Source organism: Sorghum bicolor, chromosome 4 (genome assembly GCF_000003195.3).
Source record: "Sorghum bicolor cultivar BTx623 chromosome 4, Sorghum_bicolor_NCBIv3, whole genome shotgun sequence".
NCBI classification, from domain to species: domain Eukaryota; kingdom Viridiplantae; phylum Streptophyta; class Magnoliopsida; order Poales; family Poaceae; genus Sorghum; species Sorghum bicolor.
In genome coordinates this window covers 67,452,544-67,469,011 of record NC_012873.2, presented here as the reverse complement: position 1 = coordinate 67,469,011, position 16,468 = coordinate 67,452,544, and the positions used below count along the sequence as shown (strand labels likewise).

Below are 16,468 nucleotides of genomic sequence, written 5' to 3'. Positions count from 1 at the left end.
GATCTTCTGGAGATAATTCAACAGAAACAAAATATTACCTTTGACCGGCGACAAAATATTACCTTTGACCGTCGCAACACACTAACGTGCTTGCAGAGAAGCAAAGGATGTGCTCTCCCATTCTGACACTGAGGCTAGTCTTAATGCATGTTTCATGAGAGTATCATGCACATTAAATAGGGTGTCACATAAGCAAAATTGCTGATTTGGCAGAGTTATTAAATAAAGTAGTTTCATCAAGAGGAGTTTCATCTCCGTAAAATTCATGTGGCTCGGTTAAGTCTTGGTAATTGTGCCATGAAATTATACATCGGCCTTAAACTTGGGAACAGAAACGAAACATGTCTGCTGTGCTGGCATTCCCTGGCAATGAAGAAAATGCACGGAGAGCAGTAAACACAATTCCGGTCTTCCGGACAGCATCTTTCAATTTTCAAGGTTGAAGACTTGAAGTAATGATACTGGTACAGGAGTTCAGACTTTACACATCTGGTAACGAGCTCACAAGGGCTCAACAGGATAAAACAGGATGCGTGCTAACAGTTCAGCAAACTGAGAGTTTTAAATTTAATCTTCTGTTGGCTTGACAACTGCTTCAACCTCTGCGATTGTACTCTCAGCTTCTCCAATCTCAGCACCTTGCTCATTTGACTCCTTCAGTTCAGCCTGCGACATAATCATTGAAAAGGACGAAGAAAATAATGCACAATATTTAAGGATACGGACACAGAATTTTTATGTCGTACCAGTGTTGCTTTCAAGTCAGCCAGTGCAGTTTCAAGTCGCTTGTGGCAGTCTGGGACCATCATCCTCGACTCAGCTAAAACATTTTCCTGCATAGGTGAAGTTAAGTTTTTGACATACTTGTGAGTTCTGGGATCAGAACAGCAGACAATTTCAACAATGACCTTTTCACAACCTCAGTTACATGAAAAGGAGAAAACCACTTCTCATGTGGCCTGATAAACACAATGCATCTGAGAAATGAGAAATCGGTTTAATGCTAGGACAAAGAAAAGAGCAATGTGAGAAATGCGAAATCGGTTTAATGCTAGGACAAAGAAAACAGCAACGCGATGATCAACAATCAATTACTCCTATCCTTACAGCCTCAAGGGATCAGATGCCCACATATTTTTCTTAGAATATAATTTTCAGCGACGATCCATTAACAAAGTATCTCCTCTGAATTGGATGGAAATGCAGAAACTTCAAACCCATGAACCATACTATTTTTCCAAGGCTAAACCAAACCCAATTACTGCACAGCAATAAGACTGAAAGACCACCGAGCAATGCTACCACAAGAACTGTTGTAAAATATATCAGATCACAACAAATGACAGTCATTGTAATGTAAACCTTCAGCAACAAAACATACTATGATCTCAGTTTGCTTTGCAAGGAAGGGTGGTCAATAACTGCATCAAGCGAGAGAGAGAGATAGAGAGAAAAAAAAGTAGTAGTAGAAGAATGCTCCGAGAACCAGAGGGACTTGTCAGCACCTGTTGTTTGAGATCGTAGGGATCGGCGCCCTTGTCCTTCATGTCGGCGGTCTTGGCCGCCTCCTTCTCCACCTCCTTCTCGTACGAGCGCAGCTCCTTCACGATCCTCTTGCACGTCGACGTCTTGATCTTCAGGTTCCTCAGCGTCGCCATCCTAGAATAGAATGCACGAGGCAGCGGCGGATCCAACAAAGCATTTTGCCAAAGAAAAAAACGAAATTAGCAGGCACAATACATGCAGACACTTAGACTTGTGATTACATCAGATCCGCATACAGATAGCCAAATACAGTAGCTTGAATTAGGGTTCGGGGGTCGGGTACTCAGTTTCGCAGAGAAGAAGTGGAGAGAGGGGGGGACGGCCGTACCTTCCGTGGTGGGCGCAAGTCGCCGGCGAAGGATGCAGCTGGGAGTAGGGCGGCGGCGGCGGCGGCGGCGGCCTGGCCCCGTGGATGCGGAAAAAGGCCGAATCGAGCGTGTAGGCTGAAGTGAGCGGCGGAAACGAAGAAAAACAGCAAACAGGTGTAAACGCAGGGCTATTGGGCCGATTTCTCTCTCTGTCGGTGCACGGGCATGACTGGGCTGGGCTGGGCTGGTTTGGTAGGGAGAGCGGCCCATGAAACTGGTTCATTTCATCTTTCTTGGTTTCCATTCTCTATGTTTTCTTTCTTTTGACACGCTTAGCAGCCTAGGAACTTAAATATCACCCATGTTTCCGTTCTCATGTTCCACGATTTGGGAATTTCTATATTCTAGAAACTCAAATATTTTTGTTCCCATGTTATAAAATAATATCTAAGTTTCCGTTCCCGTTCTCGTTTTGGAAATGGGAACAGGAACATGGCTGCTATGGACTAGACACTTGGTTTTTTTAAATTTTATTATTTATTACTTCTAACTAATTTTATTGTCATAAATAATTTAGTTAATAATTATTTCTACCTTTTTCAGATCTTCTAGTAAAGTCCTTTTTTCTTTGTTTTGGTAGTTGACTTAGGGGAAAATTCTGTTATCAGTTTTTTAAATTATGTTCTGATTAATTTTATAACCTCACATGAATATGTCATGAATTTTTTTCCCTAATATGTAAGATTTTCCTTGTGATGTTGAAATGTTCTTCCCGTAGTGTTGGAACATATTTTCTCATGATGTTGGGATAAATTTCTCCTAAACTAAGAACATTTTGGTCATGAAGCTAAAACATTTTCTTATATATGAAGTTAGCTGCATTTTCCTAGTGAAGTTAAAATATTTTTTTCACAAAGGTAGAACATGTCTTTTTAAGCAAGGATATTTTTCTTCTCAAGTTGGAACATTTTGTTTTTATAAGCTAGCACATCCTCCCTTCCCACGGTAGGTACACTTACCTCATTTTGTATGTCACCATGCACCTGATCTGCATCCAGATGCTCCTCTCTCCCGGCCGGGCCATCTTAATGAGCACAATTAATCAAGATCTGCCACCTCATCCAGTGTGATGCACAGACAAATTATAGCATGTGTTGTGATTGTGATCTCTCTAGCACCACACGACAAATTATATATAGTGTGACAAGTTATAAACGTGCATGTCATGATTTTAATTGTAATTTGATAATACCGCCCCTGATTCCCCGTCAGAAAAAAACAACATTATTCTTGATTGGCGGGGGAACTGTCAGCTTAGTTGTAGCACAGACCAGTGCTGAATTGTTTTTTAGAGTGTACTATCGTATTAAGGAGAAAACCACTTAAGTGGCCTCATGTGGCCTGATAAACGCATGTCATGTTTTTGGCCAAATGCATGATCTAAAATTAGCTCTAAACTTTAGCCCACCTTATATTAAAGCTTTACATCTCAAAGCTCCGCTAAAATACTCTGAAGTTTTTTAGAGCTCTAGAATTAGAGAAGGGGATCCAAACATGCACTAAAATGGCCCAAGTAGAGTAAGAGGATTCCATCTGTGCTAGGTCAGGCAGTTGGAGTATTGATTGTCGCAGTAGTATACAAGTTTTAGTTCATGTGGTTGCTTAGGAAAATCTGCCATGTTGCAGAGTATCACCTAGCTAAATAAGTTGCAAGTTTGCAGCATCTCTGAATGGTCCTAAATTAGCAATCTCTCTACTATCACTGATATTATTAGAAAAAAAATGACAGTACCACAGTCCCAATTTTCTATGCTGATGTCTGGCAGTCAGTACCATGCATGTATGTTACGAAAATTTTATGAATGGAAACAGTGTCCTTTCTGGCGCATGTGCACACAGCAGATCCTTGAATTGTGAGCTGAATTGCTGCTCACTGAAAAAAGGACACTGTTTTCATTCATAGTTTTTTTTTCTATTGCTTCAGTATGTAAGGCTTGGTTACTTGTTCCCTCTGAAAGAACGAAAAAAAAAATATGCAAAATTCTGGAATCAAGGCCCATAAGATTCTTCATGGCTACAAGAGCATGAGATCTTAAGTTCGACACCCTATGGAAACGAATATTTTAGGATTTAACGATGTTGTGCTTTGAGTGGTAGAACTTTTGGGTTATCTAGAAAAAAAGTAATTATGAACTGAATGTTGTGTGTTGCGTATCAGTGCAAGCATGAAGCAGCTTGTGTTGTGTAGAAGCACGTGAAAATGTTTGGTGATATGAGCAGTGGTACTGTGGTCCTGCTGTGTATATTCAGTTCAACAAGAATAAGAAAACTGGGCTTTATAGCGTACTGATGTTGGTCACCCTTGCTCCTAATTTAATCTCTGGTCCTCTGGATGTGCCTGCCTGTTAGTTGGAGTTGGACCATGCATTCATCCATGCATCTGTCCACTTTGACATATGTTCCAATTCTAAGATTGCGGCTAATAATATACTCCTATATGCTTTCATTTGGCAGCTGTGTGGCGTGCACTCGTTGAACCAAAATGCTAAAATTTATGGTATCAAATTAGTATCATTAGATTTATTATAAAATATATTTTTACATAATGTGCATTTTATTTCATAAATGTTACTCTTTTCTATAAAGTTAGTCAAACTTTAAAATATTTGACTGGCACGGATTCTAGGAATTGTGATTCTTTCATGGACGGAGGGAATACTACATACACAAATCAAATCAATTTCCAGGATGACCCTAGGTCAAATCTTTAGTTTAATCAACTTTATAGGAAAAGTTAACAGCATCCACGATACCAAATAAGTACACTATAAGTCCATTGATACTGATTTGGTATCGTAAGTATTGGTGTGCGCACTTTTTATAAGGTTGTTTAAATTTTAAATAGTTTGACTTAGAACAATTCTACATCAAAGTTGAATCTAACTCGCGACAGAAGAAAGAGTATTAGTGATCCCAGACTTGTTATTTTCTACTAGGCGACTAACTTAATGTGAGTAAACCCCCATTCTCGCTGAATAATGGTATGTCCTTACGGTCCAAATATCTAAGGCCTCGTTTAGATCTTTGGAATTAAATTTATTTTAATAGTTATAATTTAGACACATATTAGTTAAGCTAATATGGTTATATATATAATATATTTGTATATTATTGTTGGCTATACGAGAGAGAAACTTATGTGTTGTGTTTTCACCCTAGAGGAGCGAGTTGAAAAACGTGTTATATAATATAAGTTGAAAATTAGAAACATAGCATGGTGACCTATATAATCAATTTTCATCTCTCATCCTATGAATTTGAGATAAGCTTATATGTGAACTCTGGAAAATGGTGAAATATATATCAAATTCCAATCAAGTAGCCTAGTTTATTAAGTAGTAAATTTCAATTTCTCTAAATAAAATGATCCAAATGGCCCCTAAGAATATTGTACCGAGGAATTCAACTAGATAGCTATAGTCCATTGAATAAGCTTCATTCCCATACTGTTTGAGCTTGAATCTTTTTATTTACGTGCATGCAATGCAGGACGTCTCTGATTTGACGGGACAGCGGGAGTCGTCGCTCCATAGGTGTGTGTAGGGGCCGGGACGATTAGTCCTTGCACTGGAGTGTACTGGCTGGCAGGTGGGCCTTCCGGGAGTGTGCTGCGTCTGCGCGCATAAGTTACACGCATGCACGCTTTCTATACGTACACGCCTGCTCATCGTCTCACATGATGCGTTTTATGTGAGAGCGAATATACAGCTCATGCATTGCAGCTGCAACGCAACCGGGAGCAAATGATACTATATGTCATATATACCTGTTTTTTTTTTAATTCTATACAGGTATGATTGGTCGCTTGCATTATTATTAGTCTATATATCTACACTTATGCAATATGATTTGCTTGTGTTTGATTATCTATAGATTTATGCATAGCTTTTGCACAGTGCTCAAAAGCAAGTTGATCAGTATAGCATTATAGCTAGTACGCCATAATTGGTCGTATTGGACAATGCAAATTTGCGGAAACCTATAGTCACGCAAAGATAATATTCTCATCCGACATACTCCCTCCGATCCGCTCTATTAAAAGTGTAATTTTTGACTTTCACATTTCTTATTTGACCATTCGTTTTATTCAATTTTTTATGAAAATAGCAAAACAAATAAATCGTTGTTAAAGTGTTTTTATTGACAAACAAGTCATAACAATATAAATAATATTTAAATAAAAATTTTAAATAAGACGAACAGTTAAACAAAAAGTGTGAAAATAAAAAACGACACTTGCAATGAGACAGGGGAGTACCTTTACTAGAAGCATGAGATCTCCACTAGAATATGAAAGTGAGTACATTTAACAAAATGTAAACATAATTTTATTAGTCTATATATCTACACTAATGCAGTATGCATGATTTTGCTTGTGTTTGATTCGACATAGATTTATCCAAATTAACTTGCACGGTGCTCAAAAGTCAAAAGCAAGCTCGATGTAGTATTATAGCTAGTACGCCGTAGTCGGTCGTATTGGACAAATGCATATTTGCAAAAAAAACTAATAGTCACACAAAGAAAATATTTTCACCCAACATACCTCTACTAGAAACATGAGATCTCCACTACAATATGGATGTGAGTACATTTAACAAAATGTCAACAATCAAACATATATAGTTTTATTAAACATGTCTGGCTTGCCTAAACAGGACAACCACGAAGACACAACATACATTTACGTTGCATTGGCTTGGGTTATATATATGCTACATAAGATTTTTCTAATACGGATTAAGCCTAATGGAAAGCAATCAATCAAACTCTATATATGTAGTAGCTACAGCCTACATAGTCGTGCTTGTCAGTTCTTCTTTGCTGCTATGCACATCGACTATATTCATTCTCATTCATATATGTATTTCCAAGCCATATGTATATGGCATCTCTCACCATCTTGACAACAACTTTGCTTTGGCAGCAAATTGAAGATGTGCTATCAAACCAAGACGACGTATGCATATATACAAATACAATTATATACGATGTACGTATGATGGTATACACATGCATGTGGATACATTATCTGTACATGCATGGATGGGACCAGCAGTTGGCCAGCTGAGTACAGTATGTTTATTTGAGACTTGAGAGAGGGCACGCATGCATGCAGGGCAGTATAGCGTTAGATCACATTAGGTAGTGATTGATGGGAGTGGAATTGGACCACTGAACGTACGTACCGGCTGGGAGTTGAGATCTGTACCAGTAGTGGTAGTTGTAGCTGGAAGGGCAATGCATTATATTGGTTGGTTGATGATCAGTTGGTCACTGGCAATATATGCCTGCCCGGGCGGCCTCATCTTCTGCTTTTTGCATGTTTAGTTTGGTCGATCTATCGACCTTGAATGACACACACACACACACACACACACACACACACACACACACACATTTTTAGCAATGAAAAATTTTACATATTGCTAGCATAAGTGATATTTACTTTTTTATTATTAGGTTCGTTGTATGCCAAACACTCAAATAATTTTACCTTTGATTACGAATATCTAAGACTGTATATGGATCAAGTGATCGACAACATAACTAGATGAGATCAGAATATATTACTTGACTATATCATTATGAAAACATCTTAATTTCTCACCATATTTCTATAAAAAAAATGTATCAAATGAAGGGGTAAAAGGGGAACATTACAGCGCAGTGTACAATTGCCGCAAGTGAATGAGAATGCTAATTGACCCGAATGGACTTGTATCTCTGAACCATTTTATTTCTTTTTTTTGGGCGATAAATCATCTTTTTATTTCTTATATAGAGATGAAGGTCTTTAGTTATTTGCAATGAGCTGCGCTGTATCCAGATGCAGCGGAGGGTGAAGCTGGTCCTCTTTGTCTTTCGGATCTTGGCCGTCCATCAGGGGATGCATGCATGCATTGAGGTAGCTAGTACCAGTAGGGTTCACTGCTGCATGATCCTGCATGCATGCATATGGATGTGGACGACGTCCTTGCATGGGTTTGGGTACTTCTCTGCTGTGCCAATATAATTAAGCTGCATGCAGTAGTTTAGCAGTGGACCACCGCCCCAGCCGGCCACCGGGGCAACACACAGCCGTGGACAAGAACGAGAAGGAAACAAGTGAGAGAAATACGGGAGGAAGATTAAAAAAAAGAGAGGCAAGGTTATTATGAATGAATATTTCATCAACTCTAGTATCTACTAGATGAATTGTCTGCTTGCCAAACGCCATGGCAGATCAAACAAGCAACAACCACCCTTTTCCTTTTCCTTTTTTTTTTTTCATTCATCAGTCATCATACACTTGCATGCTTCAAGGACCGGTGAGAAAGCATGCAGGCAGAGGTCGGCCAGAGACCGTTGTGAGCCGTCGTGGAGGTGGTGGCAGTGGCATGGCAGCCCCCAATTCATCAATGTTGCTCGATCAACACCTGTCAGTCAGTCACTGTACACACACTGCGTGCATGCAATCTGGACGAGAAGAACCAACCAACCAACTATACAACACAGGCCCACAGGACAGGGGCAGTACGTACCAACGTACTAGTAGTACCTACCAACCTACTTTTCAATAGCAAAGCATGCAAGCAGCCCATGGCATTCATTCATATCATACCGCAAAAAACTACAGCAATTTGGCGGCAGCGGCTGCAGGGGGAAGGCAGATTTCATGACAATAACTGATAGCCTTTCAGCCTTCTTCAGGCTTTGGATTGGATCCCATGGCAATGACCAAGCACTCCACTCCAAATCCAGCAAATGGCTGCATCAGCAGCAACAGACACTGCAAAACAAAGGCAGACGATGAAGAGCTGCAAAACAAAGGCATCTGATCTCAACACTTTTCGTTTACGTACATCTTTACCATCTTTCTTGTGAGAATTGAGATGCATGTGGTAGCTTTAGCTACTGCTACTGTTCACAAGTACCAGCGAAAAGCTAGCTGATGATGGCATGCAATGCAGCGAAAAGGCACACTGTACATACAACTATAGGAGTAACAAACATTTCTTTACCCTGCTGTCACTACAGTCAGTTCAGTCCCCATGCAATGCAACCACTACCAATGAATTGTTACCGGAGAGACAAAGCAATGTACTGTAAGTATTAACAACAGTCATAGAGCTCGCCCCTAGCTAGAAAACAAGAGGACTGAGGCCGACTGCTGCTGTGTTTTTCTTTAGAGATCAGATCACAAACAGTGGCAACTCGAAAGAGATGAGGGCGAAATCACGCTGCTGAGTTGCAGATGCTCCAGGGAAATTCACATGCTCGCCTGAAAAGTGAGCAAAAGATGAACAGGGCTAAGCTACCTGCCCGGCCATGGCTTTGGCCACCACCTGCATGCTGGCTACTCCTCCAGGTCCCCAGTGACCTGTAGCATGCAGCAGCAGCGGCAGCGGCCCGCCGCCCCCTCCCCCGCCCCCGGTATCAGCAATCAGCAGCATCAGTCCACAGCCTCCTCTGCCTGGCATGTGGGCCCATGTGGCACGCCCACATGGAGCCACTGTCGCCCACAGGCCACATGGCAATGGCAGCCACAGGCCACAAGCCCACAAGAACCCTAATAATCCAACCAGGCAGCAACATCAACATCACAAGCACATCTCTTTTCTTCAAGCAACAGCAAGAGTAGTATATGCATGTATCAAATTGGTTTAAACTAACTGGTGGAGTGGCGCGAGACACCAGGGCAAAGTTCCATGTTTGATGCCGTGGTCTTCAGCTTCACCTCAAATTACTCTTTCCCAAATGTAACCGTGATATGAAAGCTGCTCAGGAGATTCTCGGCTCCAGTTAGTTTTTGTTTATGGAGGTTGGGCCCCAAAACACGCCAATCTCGAGGAGATGACAAGGCAGTTTAGTCTGGCTGATTCCTTCACCAAAATAAACCATGCCAATGGGCAGGCAACATTTGTCTTACTGCTAAGCATGTACTATGTTTCAGCCTAGTGGCATGGGAGTACTAAGCTTGGATTAAACTAGACTCCACTAAACAAAAGGTGTCCTCGAATCAAATAAACAAAATGACAGTTGACATGCACAAGGATCATCTTGTGCCTTGTGAGATGTGTGGACAGGACAGAACAGGCTCCAAGATGCCATGTGCATGTTTTCATGTCTTTTGCACCAGACCATGCATTCGACTCATCGATCCAAACAGGCATAGGTCCCCACCACAAAGAAGACAGCAGTAGTACACCACTATTTCCTCCTGTTTCTAACCCTCCTTTTTCTCCATCCCGAGTGAGACAATCTCAACTACAGGCAGCATCAACAAACTAGTGTTGTGGAAGTGTGGAGCCATGCAACTTATTATTATTTGTCTTGTGTGTGTAAAACGGCTATATATAGGCACAACAATGGCATAATTCATTGCAAAACCATTAATAGTTAACGGCTAGAGCAAATATCAGAGATCAAAACAGAAATGTAAACAAGGTAGAGACCCATTTGGCATCACATTTCAGCCAGTAATAGCGTCAATAAATGGAGCAGTGTTACAGCAGCAAGTATCACACCAACAGCAACATTAGAGAGCAGAGGCAAGATTATTAGTTAGAGGACAGAGGTACCTCACTAGCAGTTAGTCAGATCTACAGCTGTCTCTTCAACCAGGTCCTCCAAGACCATGGCGCAGACCGTGGCGTTGAGATCAAACATCTCTAACCGAGTTGTGTCAGCGCTGGCTGGCTCAGCCACCTCCCTCTTGAGTATCATCTCCAGCAAGAGATTTCTTTCAATAGCTTCGCCGGGAGGATACTTCTCAAGTATCGACCAGTTCCTAATGACCCGCCAAATTTCCTCAGCCGCTGAATTACTGGAACCATTCTTGCAATCCCTGTGCTCCCAAGAGCATGATCTACCCCAGGGGTATGCAGCCAGTTCCGCCATCGAAGCAATCTCAGTGAGTGCTTCGTTTACAGCGTCAAAAAGAAGCCTTTGTTTTGACCGCCTTTTCCCAAACTTAATTCCATCTTCTTCATAATCTGAAATCTTATCAAGCAAATTTGGGTTCAAAGGGTCAGCTAATACGCAACTTTCTCGATCCATGCCACAAGAGTGGACCAGCTTTTGGATAAACGTCAGTGAATCTAGATCTTCATCAGCCTTTGAGAAAAGCCTTGAGAGTCTCAAAGAATTTGGTGACATGACTTCCAGCGGGGGATCCTCCCATGACAGTGACCGTGAAAATGATCCGATCAGGGGAGACCTCGACAAAGCTTCTGCACATATATGTAAAAATGCCATTTGAGATAGACCATCTTGCGCTAGACAGCTAAAAGTTTTGATGAAACAGGTTTTCAGGCTTACGTGGGGATGAAGTTATGAAATTTTCAGATGAGTACAGTAGCCTCCTGTTATCACATATAAACGGTCCATCTAGTACAGATACAGGACTAGGTTGGTCCTGAGGGTCACCAAAGATTCCTGGGGTGCCAAGACTTGAAATGGAGGAAATATCCTGACACAGCAAAGCTAACTATCATATTTTGGACTTTTGAGGATTACACAAGTGATTGTATGAAAACCATGAGCACCAGCTTTAAAAAGATAGATGTTGAATTACCTTGGCAGGGATATTAGCTGTATCATTAGTATCACAAGAACTAGTCACGAGTCCTTGCACATTGTTCTTCTCATCTGTGTTTAGACAAGTACTTTGTTTCTGAAGATTCTCTAGGGCAAGATGGTTCCAGCCTTCCTTCACATCACCAGTAGTCACAGCCCCTCCATGCTTGAGTCTATTGCTCGCAGATGGATCTACTTTCTCCCTAGTTGATTTCTTATTTTTAGAAAACAGGCTAGAAACTTTTTCCCTAAATGATGATGACTTCCTGATTCTTTCCTTTTCAGCTTCCTGAGTGCCAGAGGCTAATCCATTTGACTCAGCGACTCCATAGGACAAAGAAAGTGGAAGAGATCGAGATCTTGGCAAACATGAGAAAGACTCTTCAGGTTCCAGCTCAAGTGCTGGGCTCCCCAGTGTTTCAGCTCCAATTTCTTCCTGGTCCTTGACTTTCGGTATTGTGAGCATGTCACCAAGTGTGCCTGTACTTCTGCGACCTTCCATTTCTTCTTCACCACTGACTGTGGATGATACCATAGACCATCTCTCTAAAATCTTCTTCTTTCCTTCCCTAACTACTGATGGTTCCCTTCTATGGGATGCCTGACTAGAGCATGATGCAGAGTAAGGACTTCCGCTTCTACTCAGAAAATCCCAAGAACGCCCAGAAGTTGGAGTGCCAAACTCCAATTCCTCACTTGTTTCACCAGACATCTCTTTTGCAATCTCAACTTCTGATTTACCGAAGGAGTCATCTCCGATATAAAAGTCAGGGTATTCACGTGAGAGCATGCTCTCTTCGTCTTGCTTGTCTTTTAGCCGCATCCTCATCTGCCAAGTGATCTCCTTTGCCAATCTTCTTGAGCACACGGTTTCATCAACCGTCATCATACTTTCATCTTCACTGTCTTCTGCAGATGATAATGAAGACCTCGCAATCCTGGAATCATGAGAATTGGAGAGTCCTGGCTTTAGTACTACAATTTTTGTTGGCTCAGACAAATTTGAATTTGCTGGGGAAACATCTAAACTCTGATGGCGCCTGTATCTGTTACGTTCACTTTCATCTCCATCTGAAAACAGTTGTCTCCCTATAAGGATGCTGCCTTTTCTCTTTGTTGGTTCTGATGGCTTCAGTATGGTTATTTGCTTCACTTCAGAATGTGGTGCAACAGGTTGGAACTCATAACGGTTGCTTGATAACAGAGGATTTGGCTCATCAAGGAACTCCAAGAAGAGCTCTCTATTTGAGCTTAAAAACTGCAGTGCATCTTGGAACTCCTTCGAATGAAGAAGCTTCTCATCCGTGGCTAGACGCTTCGCTTCAGCAAACTTCTCACGAACAAGTGACATCCTCTTCTCACAACAAGGCTCATTTCCTTGGTGCTTGCTCTGGCTGCTATTGATTCTTGATGGTTGGTCACCAAAACCATTCCAAGTGTGCTGATGGCGTGGCCCTGCCTTTTGGTTTTGATGGCATCTGCTTTCCTTCTTTGGCTTGAGATTCCGGTAGTTCTCTTCAAAACCACCAAACTGATATTCCTTATCCAATTGTCTTCCTAAAGGGAAATTGGATTGCTGAACTGGAGGGTCATGTAGACCCATTAATCTTGCAACAACATTCAGTGGCTCGTCATCAGGCACACCTTCTTTCCACATGTCCTGCTCCATGAGCATCTTAACAGGTGTCCCACCAGATCTTTTAGTAGGCGAGTTTGATCTTTTAGTAGGGGAATTCCTTCTTGTCTGACTATCTCTCTGCAGGTAAATCATAGAAGATGAACAAAATCGTGTAACTTCCAGTTGTGCTCAAGTTTTGTTTCGACGAAAGAAGAAACATAATTTTTTTTGACATACTTGTTTATCTTCAGTCTGAGCTGGGGGGTTAATTGCCATCTTGAAAGTATTACTCCGGTCTTTTCCAGCTGGAGAAACTGCAAAGCATATGCTACACTGCATCAGAGATTCTGTGGATAACGTTGCACACACTGAAGCAGAAGAAGAACAAGAAGAAACCCATCCCAGGGAACAGAAAAAAATCATGCAAAATTTACAATACCATGGAGCAGAAAGGGTTAAGAGAAATAGGTACCATCTCTATGTGCCTTCTCGGTGAGCATCTTGGTGGCAACCACGCCGTTGCTGAGGTCGAACATGTTGATCATCCTCCCCAGGCATCCCGGGAAGGGCGCGAGAACCTGGAGGTCCTGCTTCTTTCTGTGCCTCTTATCCTGAGCCCCTTTCATTCACAATTTCCTCCTGCAAATCAGAACCATAGCTCATCTGATTCAGTAATCACGTCGCCATCACGCTAGCAGTAACAGACATTTTTCAAAGTTTAAAACTTTTGAAGACAGATAGTGAGAGAGAAGAACCGGACAAGGCAGGAGCGGGGAGAACGGAACAGAAAAATACAACAACTGATCAGCTGCGTCCAAAAAGCGGCCTCCACATCACGAAATCCGACGAGGAGGCAGTGCGGGAGCGCGAGGAATCAACACGTGAAGCGCGAACCCCCACACGCCTCTCGCTCCCCCGAGGACGAGAACAAATGCGCCAAGGACGGACGACAGTCGACAGGGAACTATGATGATGGGAGAATGGCGAACAGATCGACGGACGCCACGAGAACTCATCATCACATATTCACATTTCGCCCGACGGCACCCGGAAAAGGCCACAAGAGACGAACTAGCTAGCGGGGATAAAAAGATGTGCCGCGGGCGTGCAAAAGCTGCCGCTGCGGCTCGCTCTCTCTCTCTCTCTCTCTCTCTCTCTCTCTGCCTGCCCTGCCTGCCTTTATCTTTCGCTATGCAGGCTGCAAGGAAAATGGCTCCTCGACTCGACGCAGTAGCAATCTCTTGGCTTTGGCAGGAACTTGCACGCGAACGCAGCGGAAACAGCGGAGAGGAAGGAAGAAGAGCTTTGCCAATGTCGCAACCACGCCGCGAAAGGCGGGCGATTTCCTACCCAACAAACCAAGGCGCTGTGTGCCCACAGACGCTCCAAGAAAGCTGCGACGGCCGGAGCAGCAGCTGGCTTGCGGTGCGGAGGAAAGGCGCCGGCCTTTTTATTTTCTTGCCCGCTCGAACGGACGGACGGTGAGTCGGTGACGGACGCAGGAAAAAGACCCGACCGAATCTCATCTCGTCAGAGGAGACGCAGCGGTGAACCGAATAATAATAAATTACATTACATTTACATGCAGTGGGGCGGCTGGGCGAGCGGCAGGAATGGCGTGATTGGGACGGGCGGCGCGGAGCAGAGCAGAGCAGAGGCGCATGTTACCTGGTCGGCGGAACGGAGCCGGCAACAACCGAATCGGGGAGGAGTAGGACGCGGCGGTTGGCGGGGACGCAGCCGTCGTTATCCCACCACCGAGGAGGAGGAGGAGGAGGAGGACAAGGCGCAGCAATGGCAATGGCAACGGCAAGTCGGCAACGGCACCGGAGCCAATGGGCGTGGCGGAGGGAAAGCTGGCGATGGCGCTGGTCCCCATGGATGCGGCAAGGCAGAGGTTAGGAGGAGAGAAGTAACTACGGGCATTAATTACTTCAGGATAGAGTGGGAGGCGACTGCGATTAGATCGGATTAGCGAGGAGATTAAAAAAAAGGCGGAGCGAGGAGGAGGAGGAGCTCCGTAATCCAAACCGAGCCTAGCTCCAGCTCCAATCGGAAGCGCGGCTGAAAAGGCGCCGCTTTTGGGAGCGACAGGGACGGCGAACGGTCACCTCCCCTCCCCTCCCCTCCCCCGGATGAACAGCTCACCCAACCCAAACCAACCCAAAAATGGCAATACCCACCACGGCCACCAAGCAGTGAGAAGCATAGGACGGGCGGGGGGAGAGGAGGGGGGTGACGGACCTGCACTGCAGCAGCTGCGTTGGCGCGGGACGAGGGAACCGCTGCCGCCGCCGCCGCCGCCGCGGGCGGCGGTGCGGTGGAGGCGGGGCCGGACGCGCGGATCTAGCGTCCTCCGCGGCTACCCCGTGTCAGAGGTCCCGCGGCGAGGGCGAGCAGAGCGGAGGTTCCGCGGCCGGTGGCGCCTGTGTCCTCCTTGCCGCGCCGGACGGCCGGGCCACGTCCGTACCGTCAGGGACAGAGCCGGCGGGGGTATGGGGCGGAGCCCAGCAGGGTGGCACCGGCGAGACCGAGATCGTGGCGCTGTGGTGTGGTAGAGCGTGGAGGGGGAGACAGGGCGACAATGGCAGCTACCGTGAGTGGGGAGGTGAGGTATGGGGAGGGGAGGGAAATGGCAACTTGGCTAAGGGTCCGGTGACTGGTGAGGGAGGGAAGGGAAGGGAGGCAGGGCGCAATGGGCAATGGCGCACGCACACGGTACACGGACGGACGGACGGAAGGGGAGGGGAGGGTGGAGGAGCGAGGCGAGGTGGCCGGGTAAGTAGAGTGTAGTTGGAGGTGGGGGCGTGGCAGGTCACGTGAAGTACCATTAATGGGCCGCGGCACCCGCTCTCGACCGGTGCTGGCGCGGGACGGCGGAGGGGGATGTCTTGTTCTCCTCGATTCCGTCCCCGACCACCCGGCCATCTGCTCATGCAGTCATGCTGTCATGCAAATTAATACGTTTTAGATTAGTATAAATAAAACTTCACTAAGCAGGAACTGGAGGGGGGGAGATTACTGGTGCCCCTATTGTTTCAGGGGAGAAGAAATAGAAAATTTATTACTGCTGCCAGTAATCTTGTTCCTCCTGGAGGACGAGGGACTAGCAGAGCAGGGAGGGATGCTCTATCCATCCACCGCACGCATGTTTCTTTCTTTCTTTTCTGCCAAATTGGTGGGGGACTTTGGCGTCGTGACGCGCCATGTGCGCGCGCCCGGCCCGCTCACAACAGTCACAGTGCTGGCTCTCGTCGCCCTCGCAAGCAGAGCTGTGACGAGCCTCGCTAACTGAACTGAACTGGACCGACCTCCCTCCGGCCTCTCCGCTCCGCTCGATGATTGCGGCCGGCGGCCTTCTCTTCTCCCTGCTGCT

General features: G+C 44.7%; 2 protein-coding genes across 5 annotated transcripts; both read right to left on the bottom strand.

Moving 5' to 3' along the window:
- Positions 389 to 2,030, bottom strand: LOC8084711 (tubulin-folding cofactor A). Its single transcript, XM_002452991.2, has 4 exons — positions 1,874 to 2,030; positions 1,506 to 1,659; positions 747 to 833; positions 389 to 666 (listed from the first exon to the last, which is right to left on the bottom strand). Exons 2-4 carry the CDS (start codon positions 1,656 to 1,658, stop codon positions 568 to 570), a joined length of 339 nt encoding a protein of 112 aa, XP_002453036.1. The 5' UTR covers position 1,659; positions 1,874 to 2,030; the 3' UTR covers positions 389 to 567.
- Positions 8,069 to 15,862, bottom strand: LOC110434896. 4 transcript variants are annotated; one of them, XM_021459782.1, is made up of 7 exons: positions 13,848 to 14,415; positions 13,565 to 13,731; positions 13,330 to 13,406; positions 11,473 to 13,230; positions 11,217 to 11,367; positions 10,478 to 11,128; positions 8,069 to 8,685 (listed from the first exon to the last, which is right to left on the bottom strand). In XM_021459782.1, exons 2-6 carry the CDS (start codon positions 13,716 to 13,718, stop codon positions 10,482 to 10,484), a joined length of 2,787 nt encoding a protein of 928 aa, XP_021315457.1. In that variant the 5' UTR covers positions 13,719 to 13,731; positions 13,848 to 14,415; the 3' UTR covers positions 8,069 to 8,685; positions 10,478 to 10,481. The 4 variants fall into 4 exon arrangements, with proteins under 4 accessions (XP_021315457.1, XP_021315455.1, XP_021315454.1 ...); XM_021459780.1 differs by lacking the exons at positions 8,069 to 8,685; positions 13,848 to 14,415 and adding an exon at positions 15,337 to 15,862 and having other exon boundaries at positions 10,278 to 11,128; XM_021459779.1 differs by lacking the exon at positions 8,069 to 8,685 and having other exon boundaries at positions 10,278 to 11,128; positions 13,848 to 14,414.

Coding starts and splice junctions, on each gene's coding strand:
- LOC8084711 (XM_002452991.2), bottom strand. CDS start 1,658: ATGGCGACGCTGAGGAACCTGAAGATCAAGACGTCGACGTGCAAGAGG. Junction 834..1,505: donor CCTACGATCTCAAACAACAG/GTGCTGACAAGT, acceptor TCACCTATGCAG/GAAAATGTTTTAGCTGAGTC. Junction 667..746: donor CTGACTTGAAAGCAACACTG/GTACGACATAAA, acceptor ATTATGTCGCAG/GCTGAACTGAAGGAGTCAAA.
- LOC110434896 (XM_021459780.1), bottom strand. CDS start 13,718: ATGAAAGGGGCTCAGGATAAGAGGCACAGAAAGAAGCAGGACCTCCAG. Junction 13,231..13,329: donor CTCAGACTGAAGATAAACAA/GTATGTCAAAAA, acceptor ATTTACCTGCAG/AGAGATAGTCAGACAAGAAG. Junction 11,368..11,472: donor CAGCTAATATCCCTGCCAAG/GTAATTCAACAT, acceptor TTGCTGTGTCAG/GATATTTCCTCCATTTCAAG.